Source organism: Lepidochelys olivacea (assembly GCF_965140295.1).
Source record: "Lepidochelys olivacea isolate rLepOli2 genome assembly, chromosome: 3".
Classification (NCBI taxonomy): Eukaryota; Metazoa; Chordata; order Testudines; family Cheloniidae; genus Lepidochelys; species Lepidochelys olivacea.
Window position 1 is genome coordinate 14,232,807 of NC_140413.1, and position 16,048 is coordinate 14,248,854.

At 42.9% G+C, this 16,048-nt stretch overlaps 1 protein-coding gene across 1 annotated transcript in view; it reads left to right on the forward strand.

Moving 5' to 3' along the window:
• The window catches only part of CDC5L (cell division cycle 5 like), a 49,297-nt gene that overhangs the window by 13,667 nt on the left and 19,582 nt on the right, over positions 1–16,048 (forward strand). The window contains exons 10-14 of the mRNA XM_084624275.1: positions 648–810; positions 2,341–2,505; positions 4,938–5,018; positions 5,439–5,684; positions 10,264–10,461. Of these exons, the coding sequence (XP_084480401.1) occupies positions 648–810; positions 2,341–2,505; positions 4,938–5,018; positions 5,439–5,684; positions 10,264–10,461 (853 nt within the window). The remainder of the gene's footprint in view (positions 1–647; positions 811–2,340; positions 2,506–4,937; positions 5,019–5,438; positions 5,685–10,263; positions 10,462–16,048) is intronic.

A 16,048-nucleotide genomic window follows, 5' to 3' on the forward strand; every position in this document is an offset into this window, starting at 1 on the left:
ACATCTAAGAGCCCTTTTAACTGAAATGTTTCCTGTACTTCAGTGTTACTCTGTGGTAATCTGTGAAATTTGTAACATTTTGTTGTGACTAACCCATGCAGAATACATGGGGGCTTTAGTTGTAACAATACTTTGAAAAATCTAAGTTAAAAAATATGTTACTTTAATAAATTCAAGCCTGTAACAATTTTTTTGGCACCCATGGAAAGCTGTGTTTTTCATCTATGCAACCAGAACAAAGCTTTCTCTGGGCTAAATAAAATCAATAGGCTAAGTTAAATGGGCTTTGCCATTCTGACATGTGAAGTGTTTTAAGAAATCCCTATCCTTTCAAGCCAAAGAGAACTGCAGTATCTTTCTAAATACATTTATGCAAGGCTATAGCATTTTTAACGTTGCATCTTAAATATGGTGCTTTGGATCAGTAATAGATTTTCTCTGTGTGTGCATGCGCATTCTCCATTATTGTTTGTTCTATGAAAGAAACCGCTTTTATTAAGCTATCATCACAGATTGTGTGTCTTACAAAAAGTTCTGAAAAGTGGCTCAGTTTAGCTGTATCTTACTATGCAAAAAAGCATTCAAACTCTTTCAGAGCTGATGCCCTTTGATTAAAAGTTCAAATGTGCCTTTACTTAACTCTATAGGACTCCATCTCATGGAGCAGAAGGTTTGACACCTCGTGGTGGAATAACTCCTAAACCAGTGGTTGGAGCAACTCCAGGTAGGACTCCCCTGCGAGATAAATTGAACATCAATCCAGAAGAGGGAATGGCAGATTACAATGATCCGTCTTATGCAAAACAACTGGTAAGTAGTACGTGTGAGGAAGAGAAGAATGTTCTATTAACTTCCTGGGATTTGAAATTCATGTTGATCTCCTGTACAGAATTTGTATTACCAGTTACATATAAATATTCATGACCTAATAAAATTACATCTCTGCATTTTCATCACATCAAGAATACACTTTAAAAGCAAAAATCTCACCACACATGAAAAAGAAAAACAGCTTTGAGTATGCCCAGTCAAAGAGCTCCAACGCTCCACCACATAAAGACATTTGGCTATAACTAGTCCTCAGTCCCACTTGTGTCTTTGAAGTGGAACAGGAAATACTTAGTCCCAAGAAAAGATTTGTTTATCCTGTAATCCCATTCCACCCTCAAATCCCTCATATTTTGGCCGCCAATTCTAGGTACAGGACTTTCTCATCAGTGTACCCCGTTGACAAAATTGAAGTAGAGCGGTTTTAAGGTTTACCCATTAAGAGCTGTAGCCCTTGAGATGCCCAGTAATGTAGCAATCTGGTCCAGATTCTTTCATCACCTTTGTCAACAGATGTTTCCATTCCTGGCTATTCTGCCAGATGAATCTTGCCAAATAGATGTGGTGTAAGAGGGCACAGAATTACATAGGAATTGCCTTGGGAGCTCCTTTTATGTGGCAAATTCTGCAGCCTGTACTGTGGTTTTGGATATCTCCCACTATAGGCACCGGTGTTTCTCTTTGGGCTAACAAAGGATTTCCAGTCCAAAGTGCTTGGCATGTTCTTTTGAAGGAAATAGCTCTTTTAGTCCAGAATCTGAAGTTTTCTCTTCGCTTAAAGGACTAAGTCTATTTGGAGGTCTTTGCAAGTGTCTCAGTGCCATCTCGTCCTTTTCAAGGGTAAGCTTGGCTCTTGACTTCGGAAGCTCAACAAGAGACTTCAGATTCCGAAGGTTTCCAGAGATGCTTGTGCTTTTGCCATTACCCTACTGGCATAATTGCCATATCTATAAGCCACTGCATTGCAATTCTAGAGCAGTGATATCTGAAGAGAAATGTTCCCGTTAGACAACTCTCCACAGATAGCCCTATATCCAGGCTGTGCAACAACTCTCTATATGAGTAACTTCGTAAAGTGCATGTCATCTTGAACTTCTAGTGTCATGTTGAAACTGACAGTGAGAAAAGAGGAGCCACTCCTGTGCTATACTCCTACACTAAATAGCTGGTTTCTCTGGATCCCTTTCCTTGCACCTTTCACAAGCTGTTTTCAGGGACGGTGCACATCTTCCTTCCACAGGCCTCAGGAGACTATTCGTAGAGCATGAATTCTGGAGTCATTGTCTTTTGTATAATGTGGATTAATAACCTTCATCTTTCATTTGTTAAACTTGCTTTTAAGTTTTTACTTACATTTTCTGTTAAGTTGACTGCATAGCTAGCTAAAATCACCAGATGAAATCTGTGTACTTTTTCTCTGTATTTATTAGTACCCAAGGAAAATGAAAATCTACCAAATAATATAAATGTCTGTGCATTCAGAATGATTAAAACTTGATTTACTTTCAATAGGAAAGAGAGTCTCGTGAGCATCTGCGTCTAGGGCTTATGGGTCTTCCTGCCCCAAAGAATGACTTTGAGATTGTTTTACCGGAAAATGCAGAGAAGGAACTTGAGGAACATGAAACAGATGATACCTATATAGAAGATGCTGCTGATGTGGATGCTCGCAAACAGGTGAGAGTACATTGTGAAATCAGTAAAAGTTCTCTACTCTGTATGTTATTTCCTGTAGCTCAAGATACATACTTAATTAAAGCAATGGGTTATATGAGGAAAATTAGAAAAAAACGTACATGTTACCTGCGTTAGGGTAACATTAGAATATTTAAAGGAACACACTCAAGTTAAAAATCACACTTCTGTTGAAAAATTTTTTAATTTACTAGTATCATAAGTCACACCTAATCTTAACACAAGGAAAGAGATAATAAATATAAATTTTTCCTGAAATATTTTTTTTCCTAGTCACAGTTTTAGGTCCCGATTCTGTAAAGACTTAAATGTGCTTAACTTTATGCACATTAATTAAATTAAAAACTGTCTATTCAGGTTTTCTTTCAGAATCTAATATGGTAACCACAGAATATCACATGTGAAATATAGTAAGGATGTGCGCCTTTATTGGGCACCTTGTTTTTTGCTTTTTCTAAGCTCTTTGGAGTATTAATTTTAGGAACATAATTAGAAATTTACTTTCAGTGTGTACCTTTAAAACAATATTTTAATAATTCTCTTTGCCCTTCACTATATGTTGGCAAGTGAACAAAAGATGGAAATGAAGCCTGAATCTTTATTCATGTGTGACGAACGTTTTCCATGTTTGTTAATGCTAGGCTGTCCCACTGAAATCAAGTATATACAATTCATATTCCATTCCATAAGGTCCTATAGCCTATTAATATTGCATGCTATGTACTCCTCCTTTATGTAGAAATGATCACAAGGAAATGAGGATTGCTATTCAAAATATAGTTGGGTGCAAAATTCCCACTTGCCTACTGCTTTACAACTTCAAAGAGCTACACAAGTAACAGGAGTCTGGTGGCACCTTAAAGACTAACAGATTTATTTGGGCATAAGCTTTTGTGGGTAAAACACCACTTCCTCAGATGCATGGCGTGAAAATTACAGATGCAGGCATTATATAATGACACATGAAGGGAAGGGAGTTACCTCGCAAGTGGAGAACCAGTGTTGACAGGGCCAATTCGGTCAGGCTGGATGTGGTCCACTCCCAGTAATAGATGAGAAGGTGTCAATTCCGGGAGAGGCAGAGCTGCTTTAGTCCCTGTGCAAGCCCAAATTAATGGTGTTAAATTTGCAAATGAATTTTAGTTCTGCTGTTTCTGTTAGTCTTTAAGGTGCCACCAGACTCCTTGTTGTTTTTGTGGATACAGACTAACACAGCTACCCCCGATACTTGAACAAGTAAAAGTCACAACTCTCCGTGAGAAGCAGGTGTTCAGATACAGTGGTGGTGAATGTGGTGTAAATGCTGGGATAAATAGCAGTATGTTCATTTTGTAGGTGAGGAAAACAGGGTCCGGGGTCAGGGGCACTGCCCAAGACCTGGTGCTTGGAGGGATTGTGCTTTTAAAGAAACAATACTTCTATTGGCATTGGAGGGAAGGTGCTCGGAGGAGACGGCTCTTATACTTTTGGAAAGGTGTAGCTAGTGCTTTTCGCCTGCATGCATACACCCCCCTTTTCTGGCTAGTGTTTGGAGGAGAAGGGGACATTATTGTTCAATAATAATGAATAAATGGCCATTGGTCCCTAAGGCAGCAGACAAGGCCTGCTATCCTCCTCAACCTTTCTAGTATCCTGCAGCCACCTGCGCAAGTACATTGGGCAAAGTCACTTTATCTTTTGTTCCTCTTGCACATCCATGTGGGGCCAGCTGGTGTCCTGTTTTAAGAGGCAAGGTAGTGGCAGAGCTGGGATTAAAATTTAGGAGATCCTGGCTACCAATCCTGAGTTTTTAGGCAGTGCTACCTCTCCATTTTATTTGTACCCTGTGTGTTGGAAAGTGTGAGAATCCCCTTATTATTTTCTTAAACTTCCATTATTGTAATTCAGGTGGAGGCTCAGTCCCCTGATTTAATAGAAGGGAGAAGTGGGGGCCTGCCAGTAGAATGAAAGGAAGTGGTAAGGAGCCTAGCCTGGATGAGCCAGGACCACATGGGATTGTGGAGCAGGTGTCTCATGAGGTTGAAACCAAAGGGCAGGAGGAATTTCTAAAGAACAAAGAGTATGGAAAAGGATGACCTCATGGGAGAATATTAAGGTTGGGGTATCTTCTCTGAGGGCCTGATCCAAAGTCCAGGAAAGCCAATGAGAATCTTTCCACTGAATTCTGTGAGCTTTGGCTGAGGCCCGAAGTTCTGTCTAGTACAGTGGATGGGAGGTAAGCTGTCAGTTGGCCATAATAGCTCTCCTCCATTCTCTTACAGTCTCTTGCTGTAGCCTTTATTCCTATAAAAAAACCCGCAACTAATAATACCACCTCTACTGCAGTAGTCTAGTGGCATTCATCTTTCCTGTATTATTGGGAAGCATCAGACTGTATTGTGGTGGTTGGACTAACATTTGAAATATCTGTTTAGGCTATTAGAGATGCAGAGCGTGTAAAGGAGCTAAAGCGGATGCACAAAGCTGTTCAGAAGGATCTGCCAAGGCCCGCAGAAGTAAGTAAGAGAAGTTTCTTAATGATGGTGTAAGATCAAAATGGCATTTAAAGGAAAAATTGGAAAAAAGGAGACATTTATAATAGTTGTTTGGCTCGCTTTTAAACAATAGCTACTGTGAGGCATAATACAACTAAGCTGGATCATGAAAGAATAAAATCATTCCTTCAGTATGCTAATTTCATCATCTTGTGGCCAATTTCTGCCTTCATATGGATATAATCAGTGGGTGTTACATACGCGTAACTGAAAACAAAATTTGGTTTTTAGATTATTGTGCTGGTACAAAGTTCTTTAATCATCTGTTACATACAGCTCAGTTTTAAATACCAATATTATAGTGTGTGCATTATACAAATATATTTTGGCTAACATGACAATAATGCATAATGTTTCTGAACATATTTTATTTCTGGCTAGGTAAATGAAACGATTCTGAGACCTTTGAATGTAGAGCCTCCTCTAACAGACTTGCAGAAAAGTGAAGAGCTAATAAAGAAAGAGATGATCACCATGCTTCATTTTGATCTTCTGCATCACCCATATGGAGAGCAGCCTGGGGGTAAAAAGGGGAAAGGCCCAGGATTTGGAACGAACAGTGCGGAGCATATTACGTACCTCGAACAAAATTCTTATGAGAAGCACTCCAAAGAGGAACTCAAGAAGGTAAGAGTCTTTCCATTGAAAGTTTCAGAGTAACAGCCGTGTTAGTCTGTATTCGCAAAAAGAAAAGGAGTACTTGTGGCACCTTAGAGACTAACCAATTTATTTGAGCATGAGCTTTCGTGAGCTACAGCTCACTTCATCGGATGCATGCCGTGGAAACTGCAGTGAGTCTGTGTGTGTGGTTTTTGGGAGGGGGGTGAGAGAACCTGGATTTGTGCAGGAAATGGCCCAACTTGATTATCATGCACATTGTGAAGAGAGTTGTCACTTTGGATGGGCTATCACCAGCAGGAGAGTGAATTTGTGTGGGGGGGTGGAGGGTGAGAAAACCTGGATTTGTGCTGGAAATGGCCCAACCTGATGATCACTTTAGATAAGCTATTACCAGCAGGACAGTGGGGTGGGAGGAGGTATTTTTTCATATTCTCTGTGTGTATATAAAGTCTGCTGCAGTTTCCACGGTATGCATCCGATGAAGTGAGCTGTAGCTCACGAAAGCTCATGCTCAAATAAATTGGTTAGTTTCTAAGGTGCCACAAGTACTCCTTTTCCATTGAAAGTGTGTGTCACAGGATTACTGACATATGTGCTTCAGGTACTATGATCCTTGTCATCTTGCAAGGAAAACAAGCTCAAGCCTGGATTAAATTTAGTGGGAGACCTCCAAGCAGCATGTAGGTGCTGCAGGAGATGTTACTGATGATGCAGCGCGTGGCACTCTCCCCTGGGGGTTATAACTGAGCCAGTGCTCCAGCATGGTGTTGGGAGGCAGTGTGCGGTTGATGGTGCTGACCTTGGGATGAAACGTAGAACTGTGGTCCTCATCGCCTGTCTGTTAGTAAGAGTAGGAGCTCTATAGCCACTCCTGTTGCCAAATTACATCTTGATAACAGTCCATTCCATGAAATTAAATGACGCCAAAGTTTGAATTGGCTCTGATATTATTCACTTCCCATCTGCTACTGGCTGTGTAGTGTTCCTGTGCGCTGTCAGATAACTGTTTCTTTTTGTCACTGCTGAGGTAGAAGCAAATCTATGTATTATAAAAATAATAATAATACGTAACTCTCTATATGACACTTTACATATTCAAAGCACTGTACAGGCATGAACTAAAGCTCACAGAATTCCTGAGAGTATTACCCATTTTGCACACGGGAAGACCTGAGACTGAAAGATGAAGTGAATTTCTCAAGCCGTGCAGTGAGTCAGTGGCAGAGCCAGGATTAGAATTTGGAGCCTTCTGACTCATGCAGACCTCACCGTCTTCCAGTATCCATTGCCTATGTCACAGGGTGTTTAGTTTGTTTTGTAACATTTGGAAAGTGCTTAGAGATCCTCATGTGAAAGATGCTATAGAAGGGTGAACTATCATGTGGAAAATAATAATAAAGCATTTTTGATCCCCTTTCCCATCTAGTCATTCAGCTTCTAAATAGACTCTAGCTGTAGCCAGCTATAGGCCTACAGCATTTGATTTATCCATTGCCAAGTCTGCTGCTCTACATCAATATGATCCTCAGTTATAGCAACTGAACTTAAACCATAGCTGGCTGGACGTGGCTATGAAGGCAGAATTGGCTACAAATGGAACAAAGCAGCAGGCCTCAGAGCTCCATTCTCACTTGCATTGTATGCCCAAAGTGATATATCAAGATCTCTGGTTCTGGGAGTTCATTTATTAAGTACCTACAGATGTTTCACTTCACAGCCAAGTGACTGACTGACAGGTTAGAAGTAAAGCAGTGGAGTTAGCTCCTTGAGGGGGTCTCCACTGTGAATGTGTCAGTAACTTTTAACTAAGGTTATATTTACATTAGCACTTCTGTCAGTAAAACTTATGTCACTCAGGGCTGTGGAAAAAACACACCCCTGACCGACATAAGTTACACCGACAGGAGCAATGGTGTGGCCAGCACTATGTTGGTGGGAGACACTCTCCCAGCGACATAACTACTGCCACTTGTTGGGGGTAGTTTAATTATGCTGCTTTCTCCCATCAGTATAGAGCAGCTACACAGGAGACCTTACAGCCCAAAAGTTTATGGCAATCAAAATGGATGAAAAGGACAACCGCTGTACTACTGTGTATAAGCCTTGTTCATTGGTAGATTCTGTACAAAATCTGTCTAGATTCTTAGACTGTGCCATCACTGTGGTATTTTAGCACATAGATCCCTGGTTACTTGGAAACATCTTTAAAGATGTATAAATGTGAAATATCTTTCCCTGCCCATATCTGACCCATCATTCAAGAGCTATACTTTGTCCAGCTCCAACAATGCTGAACAGAATGTACTTCCAATTTGTTATTAAATTAAAAATTACACTTGAAGATTTCTTCTTAGTAGAAATTAAGTAGATGCAAAATATAGTTAGATCACATACTTTGCCACTCTGCCAATATCAGTTTGTTTCCTAGGCTACATTATCTTAGCGCTTTGTCCAGAATTTTTTTAAGTGTAACAAGAGTTGGGGCTGCTATCACTTCCCTTAGAGAATATTCCACAATTTAATAGAGCTCCTGGTCTGGAAATTTTCCATATATTCACTAGACATTTTCTTAACTTTAGACAGAATTTGTTTCCCATTCTGTCTGGCTTAATCTCTCTGCACGTGTGAGTAGTATCCTCTGTACATCCAAATTGCACTTTCACATGGAGGTATGGTGGACAGTAAGAATGGTCCCTTGTGAGGTGGTGATAGCTTTTCTGATTTTTTTTTTTTTCACTTCCTCCTCCAGAAGGTACCGCATTTCTTCAGTGATTGCCCTTCCGTGGAAAGGGCTACTAATGATACTCACCGTGATACCTGAGCTAATAAAGCTGTGAAAGCCAAGTAGCTTTCACAGCCACATAGGCTAATTCTTCAAAGGGTGAAAATTGATACTAGCAAAAACATTACCCTTTGTGGGATTTAGCTATATTAATAACACTAGGGCTACTCCTTTTCTTTCTTTCTGAGCTACAGCCTTGTGTGGTTAATTAGCTATTCGTTAGATTCACCAGATAAGATGATTTCAGAGTACCCAAGTAGCGTTCTTGATAGTGTGTTGCTATAAAGTATAGTTGAAGTTCAGTGATTTATCTAGTGAATCACTACATTTGAAAACTCAGAGTTTGCCTTTTACATTTGTGTGTAATATTGTAAGAAAAAAGGTGTAGTTATGACTCTGTCAATAGTATGTGTCACATGGCAGTTTTTGTTTCCCTTATGTGTTTGTTATGTATACCAGACCTGATGCTAATGCCAGCAGTCGGTTTCACCACACCGTTACACCAGCTTTCTGTCAGTGTAAATACATTTGAAGTTGAAGGAGTTACACTGGTATAACAGATCAACGAATTGAGCTCCAGATCTTTGATCTTTGGAGCCTTAGAGTTCTGTCTTTTATGCAGGGGGTTCCTGTCCCACAGTAAATGCCATCAGATTATGTTGAGTTACGTGTTGAGAGCTTTTCCTGAAGCTGGAGTGCTGGAGCTCTGGATTTCTTACTTTTTTCGTAATGTTCTAATATTTACTTTGAAATAGGCCAAGATTTTCAAAAATGACTAGTGAGTTTAGTGCCTCATTTTGTCATGTCCAACTTGATATGCCTTAAAGGGGTCTAATTGTCAGAAGACAGGTACTTGGCACTTTCTGAAAATCAGGCCCTTGTAAGATGTGTCAAGGTGCACACCACAGAATTAAAGTATCCCAGTTTACTAGTCACTCTTGAAAACCTTGGCAGTAATCTTTATTTCTCAAACTTCATGTTGTCACAAGAACAGTCGCACCACTCTGTGGGTGTGAGAGGAGCTCTTGAAATCTACTTGTTAGTTTGATCTTAATGTCTAAATGACTCTTGTTGGTGTCATTTCAACAGACTGGGACTTGTGCCATAGGTCTCTTTTGGAGGCATACGCGCTCCAGATGGATTTTCTCATGTTTTTGATTGTGGGGGAGCAGCGTGAGTCCTTTCCTCTTCTCATTCCTTCCTCATTGTTAAGATGCTTCATAAACTGGATTGGAAATGGTAGAACATTCAGATCCTTCAACAAGGTCAAGCTGTATCTTCTTCAGCTGAAATCAAAGTAGTCTTTCTTGCATTGTAGCCCATATTGTATGGAGCACAGATCATCCGTTCCTGCTGGAATAGATTTTCTAAGCTGTGCTAAGGAGAGCAAGTAAAAGAAACCAGAAAGTGATGGTATTTTACATTCCTTAGGCATGTGCTGAAGCAGCTGTTCTTTCTCCCTCTCTTAAAATATTTACTTTTAACTCCCCCCCCCCCCGCCCCGTTGCATCAATGCTAGACACCTCAACCTGTCTCTGCTTTATTAGGTACCTCAGATTGTTGGGTTTGGTCAAATTATGTGAAATGAGGAATAGCTGCAGCATAAGTAGCCCCATTGCCTAGGTTTCATTTATAATTTAACGCATTTGTGTTGAATTTCAAATTTAGCTTAACCTAAAGTGGCCTTTTTGTATGGAGAGAGAAATTACCCCTGAAAATTGCACTCTAAAGGATTGAAAACAACAAGAGGAGTTTTCTCGTCGTCTGTACTTTGTGATTGTAATTTCTCATAATTTTCAACAGGCCCAGGATCTACTGGCACAAGAGATGGAAGTGGTAAAGCAAGGAATGGGGCATGGAGAGCTCTCAAGTGAGGCTTATAACCAGGTGTGGGAAGAATGTTATAGCCAGGTGTTATACCTACCAGGACAGAACCGCTACACACGAGCTAACTTGGCCAGCAAAAAAGACAGAATAGAATCACTTGAAAAAAGGCTTGAGGTGAGTATCATTTTTCTGCTTTTTCACTTGATTTTTTTTTAATGCCAGCTTTCATTGTTTTGACTGATTTACAGATGACTAGATCATTGATTCAGCTATCACAGATGGGATTGCAGGGAAAAGAGCATCAAGGAGCTCTCCTAGAGCATCAAAAGATGCTCTGCTGTCCTCTTTTCTCCCCTAATAGTAGGGGATGGATTTATAAAACCTCCTGCTTCAGGTTCACTTCCACAAGTTTTTTTAGCATTAACTATTATAAGCCTGGTTATTCTCTTATTATCCCTATTAACATCCAGTCACTCTTTAAGGCCAAGAGCTTCACAAGATTCAGTGACAGCCTGGGGCAATGAGTGCCTGTGACCCAGAAAAGGAGGGAAGAGTGTGAATCCCAATGACTCCAGTCCATTTAAACAGAAAACGTCAGACTTTTTTATGCATGTTGGGTCCTCTGGACCTGGTATGTACGTTAGGTTTTATGTGCAAGTGTAAAATAAAAATGAAACACCTCTTCAGCAAGTTCAGCATAAAAGAAAGGAGAGAGAGAAAAAAACAGTTCATTGAAAATAATTTGATTGGATTTCAATATTTCACTGAGATGTCTGCAGCCTGAATATTGCAGCATTGTGCTAGGGCAGGGGTGGGCAAACTTTTTGGCCTGAGGGCCACATCAGGTTTCGGAAATTGTATGGAGGGCTAGTTAAGGGAGGCTGTGCCTCCCCAAACAGCCAGGCATGGCCCGCTACACCCCCCCTCACCCCATTTCTCGTCCCCGCTACCCTCCCCCCCCCCCCGCTTCTCGTCCCCTGTTGCCTCCCCCTCCCCTGGGACCCCTGTCCCATCCAACCCCCCCGTTCCCTGACTGCCCCCCCGTGACACCTGTCCCCTGACCGCCCCTGGAATCTGAACCCCTGAGTGCCCCCCCGGCTCCCCATCCAACCCCTCCTCTCATTCCTGACTGCCCCCCCCCCGGACCCCTGCCCTATCCAACCAGCCCTTCTCCCTGTCCCCTGACTGCCCCCCGCTGCCCCATCCAATCCCCCATCCTTCCTGACTGCCCCCCCGGGACTCCTGCCCCCATTTAACCCCCCCGGACCCCTACCCCCTGACCACCAGCCTCAAACTCCCCTGCCCTCTATCCAATCCCTCCTGCTCCCTGCCCCCTTATCACGCTGCCTGGAGCACCAGTGGCTGGCAGCGCTACGGCCGCGCCGCCAGGCTGGAGCCGGCCGCGCCGCCAGGCTGGAGCCGGCCGCGCCGCCAGGCTGGAGCCGGCCGCGCCGCCAGGCTGGAGCCGGCCGCGCCGCCAGGCTGGAGCCGGCCGCGCCGCCAGGCTGGAGCCGGCCGCGCCGCCAGGCTGGAGCCGGCCGCGCCGCCAGGCTGGAGCCGGCCGCGCCACCGCATAGCACAGAGCACTGGGTTAGACCAGGCTCTGCAGCTGCACTGCTTCAGGAGCTTGCAGCCCAGAGCATTATGCCGGCACAGTGAGCTGAGGCTGCAGGGGAGGAGGAACAGAGGGGTGGGGGGGCTAGCCTCCCGGGGCAAGGGCTCAGGGGCCGGGCAGGAAGGTCCCGCGGGCCGTAGTTTGCCACCTCTGCGCTAGGGCCTGGGAAGCAGAAAGTGAAACTACTCTTTCTGCAGTTGTCAGAGTTATACAAAGTAGCTTTCTCTGTTGTCATCTCACTCACTTCAGGTACATACAAAATGCTGTAATCACAGGCCCCAATCCAGCAAAACATGTAAGCACAGACTTAACGGTGATCACATAGGGCCAAAATCTTCTTCATTGCCCTCCTGTTAGATTAGATTACTCCCCTCCTTGAATCCCTCCACTGGCTTACTCTTACATTCAGCATCAAATGAAAGCTTCTTGTCCTCTGCTTCAAGGCTGTGCATAATTCCTCTCCCTCTCTCACCTACATGTCTTCTCAACTATTCCTATATCTGTCTCCTTAGCCCGTTGATTTTTTTTCTTCTTTTGCCTTCATGCTCTCTCTCCTGCTACTTTGTTCTCTTGCAGGTTCCTTCCCCTGATATGGAAGGCTATAACCTTCCTTTCATTCTATCCCTCTTAATTGCTTTTTTCTATTTAGAGCCGTTAGACAATGACTGTTTCTTCCTCTCTGTTGCTGTACAAACTGATGCATACAAATAATAAGTGCAGAAAGTACACAGCATTGATAGTGTAAAATAAGATTTGCTTAAAATTATTTCTTTTGAAAGACTGTGTAGTATCAGTAACACTCAAGGAAACGTGATTTATTACAATTACAATTTTAAGCCTAACGGTGTCCCTTTAAATAATGCAGGCACCCTATTTTCCCATGATAAAAGGAAGATTTCTTTTTTATGTAAATTCTTCATCAGCACATCTATTGTTGCTGGTAGTGAATGCCCTCAAACCACTGGTACCAAGAAAGCAGCATGCAAGGCAGGTCAGAAGGCTGGATTTGAACTTTGCAAGGTTGACTCAGTGAATTTAAGTAAGTGTGTCTTGCGTCTGTGTGTAGTGTGCAAACCAAGAAGCTAATCCCAAGGACAGTTCTGCTTCAGGAAGAGGTAGATGTTTAGGCCGCAAATTGTTCAGCTCCAGGTAACTCTATAATTATTTAGGCCTGGTCTCCACTAAAACATTAGGTCGACCCTGCTACATCGCTCAGGGGTGTGAAAAATCCATGCTTCTGAGCAATGTAGTTAAGCCAACCTAACCCCCAGTTTAGACAGCACTAGGTCAACTGAAGAATTCTTATTTCAACCTAGCTACCGCCTCTCAGGGAGGTGGATTACCTATGCCGGATGGGAGAATCCCTTCCATTGGCGTAGGTAGTGTCCACGCTGAAGCGCTACAGCAGTGCAGCTGAGTTGTGCTGCAGGAGTATTTCAAGTGTGGACAATCCCTTAATTCCCTTCATGTGCCATTAATACATGAATGGTGGTTATGTTCAGTGTCTTCCAGCAGAGTGCACTATTGCTCTGCATAATGCTTTATGCTGTGATGCAATCCCAGTAAAGAATTTTTTTTTCCTAAAAGGTATATCTTCGTTCAGGAGCACCCAGCCTTTGTGGCGACAAGGGCGTGTTGGCATCTTGCCTGGAACCTGAGGACTATGTCTAATTTATGTATAAATACACATAATCTTTGGAATTAAAATTAAGTATTACACACACAAAACTACAACTTTAAGGTAAAGTCAAGCACTGAAAAGTTAGGAAGTGCTAGAATTAAGGATGCCTCTTCTAACTTAGTTCGGCCCCCAGTGCCTATGCATGCATTACTATACAGTCTTTAATTACATGATTACTTATTTATTTTTCTGCATGCTCATCAGTGCACACGATAGATGGTGTTCACTTAATGAACAGCCATTCAATATTTTTTCTCCTTGTTGGTCAATGTGTGGCCCCATGCTTTATTTACTACACGCTATTCAAACCCTGCTCTGAAGACAGACTTACTGTTTTCATCATGGGCTTTTCTGAGGTGCTGTAGTATCTGACTGCAAAACAAATATTTATTAATTTATGTTCACATATGAGATGTGAACATAAATTAATATGAGATGAGCGGCTATTATTATCCCCATTTTACAAATGGGGGACTGAAGTCTAGAGATTAAGGGCAAAAGTCTCAGCTAATTTTGGGGCCCAGTTTGAAATGACTAGGACCTGATTTTTATTTTTGAGTACTTAGCATTATATAGCCCTTCACATGTTCAAAGTACAGCTCTCATTGCTTCAGTTGCGCTGTGAGTGTTCAGCACTTTGCAAATCAGACCTCAGGGTCTCAAGTCTTGCACCCGGAAAATGAGCAACACACAACTAGTGACCACTTGTGAAAAGTATGATTTAAGTGACAGGACTCTCCCTGTGGCAGAGGCAGGGATAAAATCCAGTTCTCCAGGGCAGCATTCAGCTACCTTAACCATAAGACCATCCTATCGATTCCTGCAATTCTGTCTCATTCCCGATGTTCCTTCTAAATTTTGCAACAACAGATGAGGCAGGGGCCCTACCGACAACAGCCTCCTTCACTATGCAACCCTGATTCATCCCCAGAGCAGGTCCATCCTGTGCACAGAATGAGGCAGGGTCCTGTGGAAAAAAAATAATATGTGATTATATAATTAAGAACTGTATTATAATGCATACATACAAGGAGTTGAATTAAGGCACAGGAAACCTTAGTTCCGGCATTTCCTAATTTTTGAGTCTTGACTTTGCAACCTTTTAACATCTTTTTGTGTGTGTAATTTCCTAGTCTTTCAAAAAAAAAAAAAAAAAAAATCCCAAACCCTCAAATTCCATTATGTGGCATTATATTGACCTCTTGATGTGTCGTCCCAGGGTTGGAACCTTTAAATCCAACTCACTGATCTCCATCACTTGTTCCTAGTAACTCATAACAATAGATGGTTATCCTTTATGTGAACCAGCTTTAGAGGGGGATGGGACACTTTGCCAGTGAGTTTCACAGATTATTGGTGAGACTCAGGAAACTTGGGTTCCATTCCAGGTTCTGGAGGGGAGTGTACTCTAGTGGGCACTCACTCTTCCGCCCCATCATCTCCAACCCATCCAGGTCTCAGTCCTGTCTTTTTCTCACCCATAACTCCTTTTCTGAGTCCCATTCTCCTTACCAGACTGTCTTCACTCCTCAGGCTTCTCATCCCAGGCTCCTTACCCAGCAAGTCCTTGTCTTTCCCCAGTCCCACTCTGTGCCCAGTCGTTCCCTATTGCCACCCGCCCCCAACCACTTCGTTGTCTTCAGTCTTCTTACCAAGTCAGTCCCAGTCCCATTTCCCCCCTTCTGGTTCTTCATCTGGATCTTTGTCTCTTCCATTGCTACCGTCCAGCTTGTTTCCTGACCCCGCTGGCTCCCAGTCACAAAGTCACTCCCTGAGCTCCTTGTCCAATCTGAGTGACACTCCTTTCCCCTCCCTTGCAAGTCTTTGTCTAACTAGGGCCAATCTTCTCCCACCTGGTCCAATCTCAGACCTCTACCCCCATCCTGCCACTTCACTGAAACTTATTGGCTCCTACCTTCGCCCTCTCCACCTGTTCTCCTCCCTGGCTCCCATTATCCCTGCCCAGTCAGTCCCAGTCTTCAACCCCCCAGCTTCTTGCCCCAATCTATTCTTGCCCATCCCCATACAGGTCTGGTTCTTGTCCCCTCGGTATTCATATTAGGCAGCTTCCTCTAGTCTGCCTGAGTCCAGAGGTGGGGAGCGTTGACAGCACAGGAGAGACAGTTTCCCTGCTCTTAGTTCAGGTTCCAAACCCAGATGCAGATCCACCATGGCCTGCAACACAGATCGGCAATTGCAGAGAGAGTCTTGCTCAGCCCCAGACTGGAGCATGTTCCATGCAGATGGAAGTCTCAACAGAGAATGTGGGAACTGTGGGTTTTTTCAAAGGTTTATAACTTGGCCAAATTTGGATGGATTTTCACAGGTATGGCAAAAGGCACATCCCTGACACAAAGGCCAATTCCCTGCCAAATCTCAAGTCCCAGCTCCAAAGCATGGAGATGCTAGAGCTTTTGTGAAGAAAACCTTGCCAGAATTTGGGCAAAACAACGTATTTTTCCCTT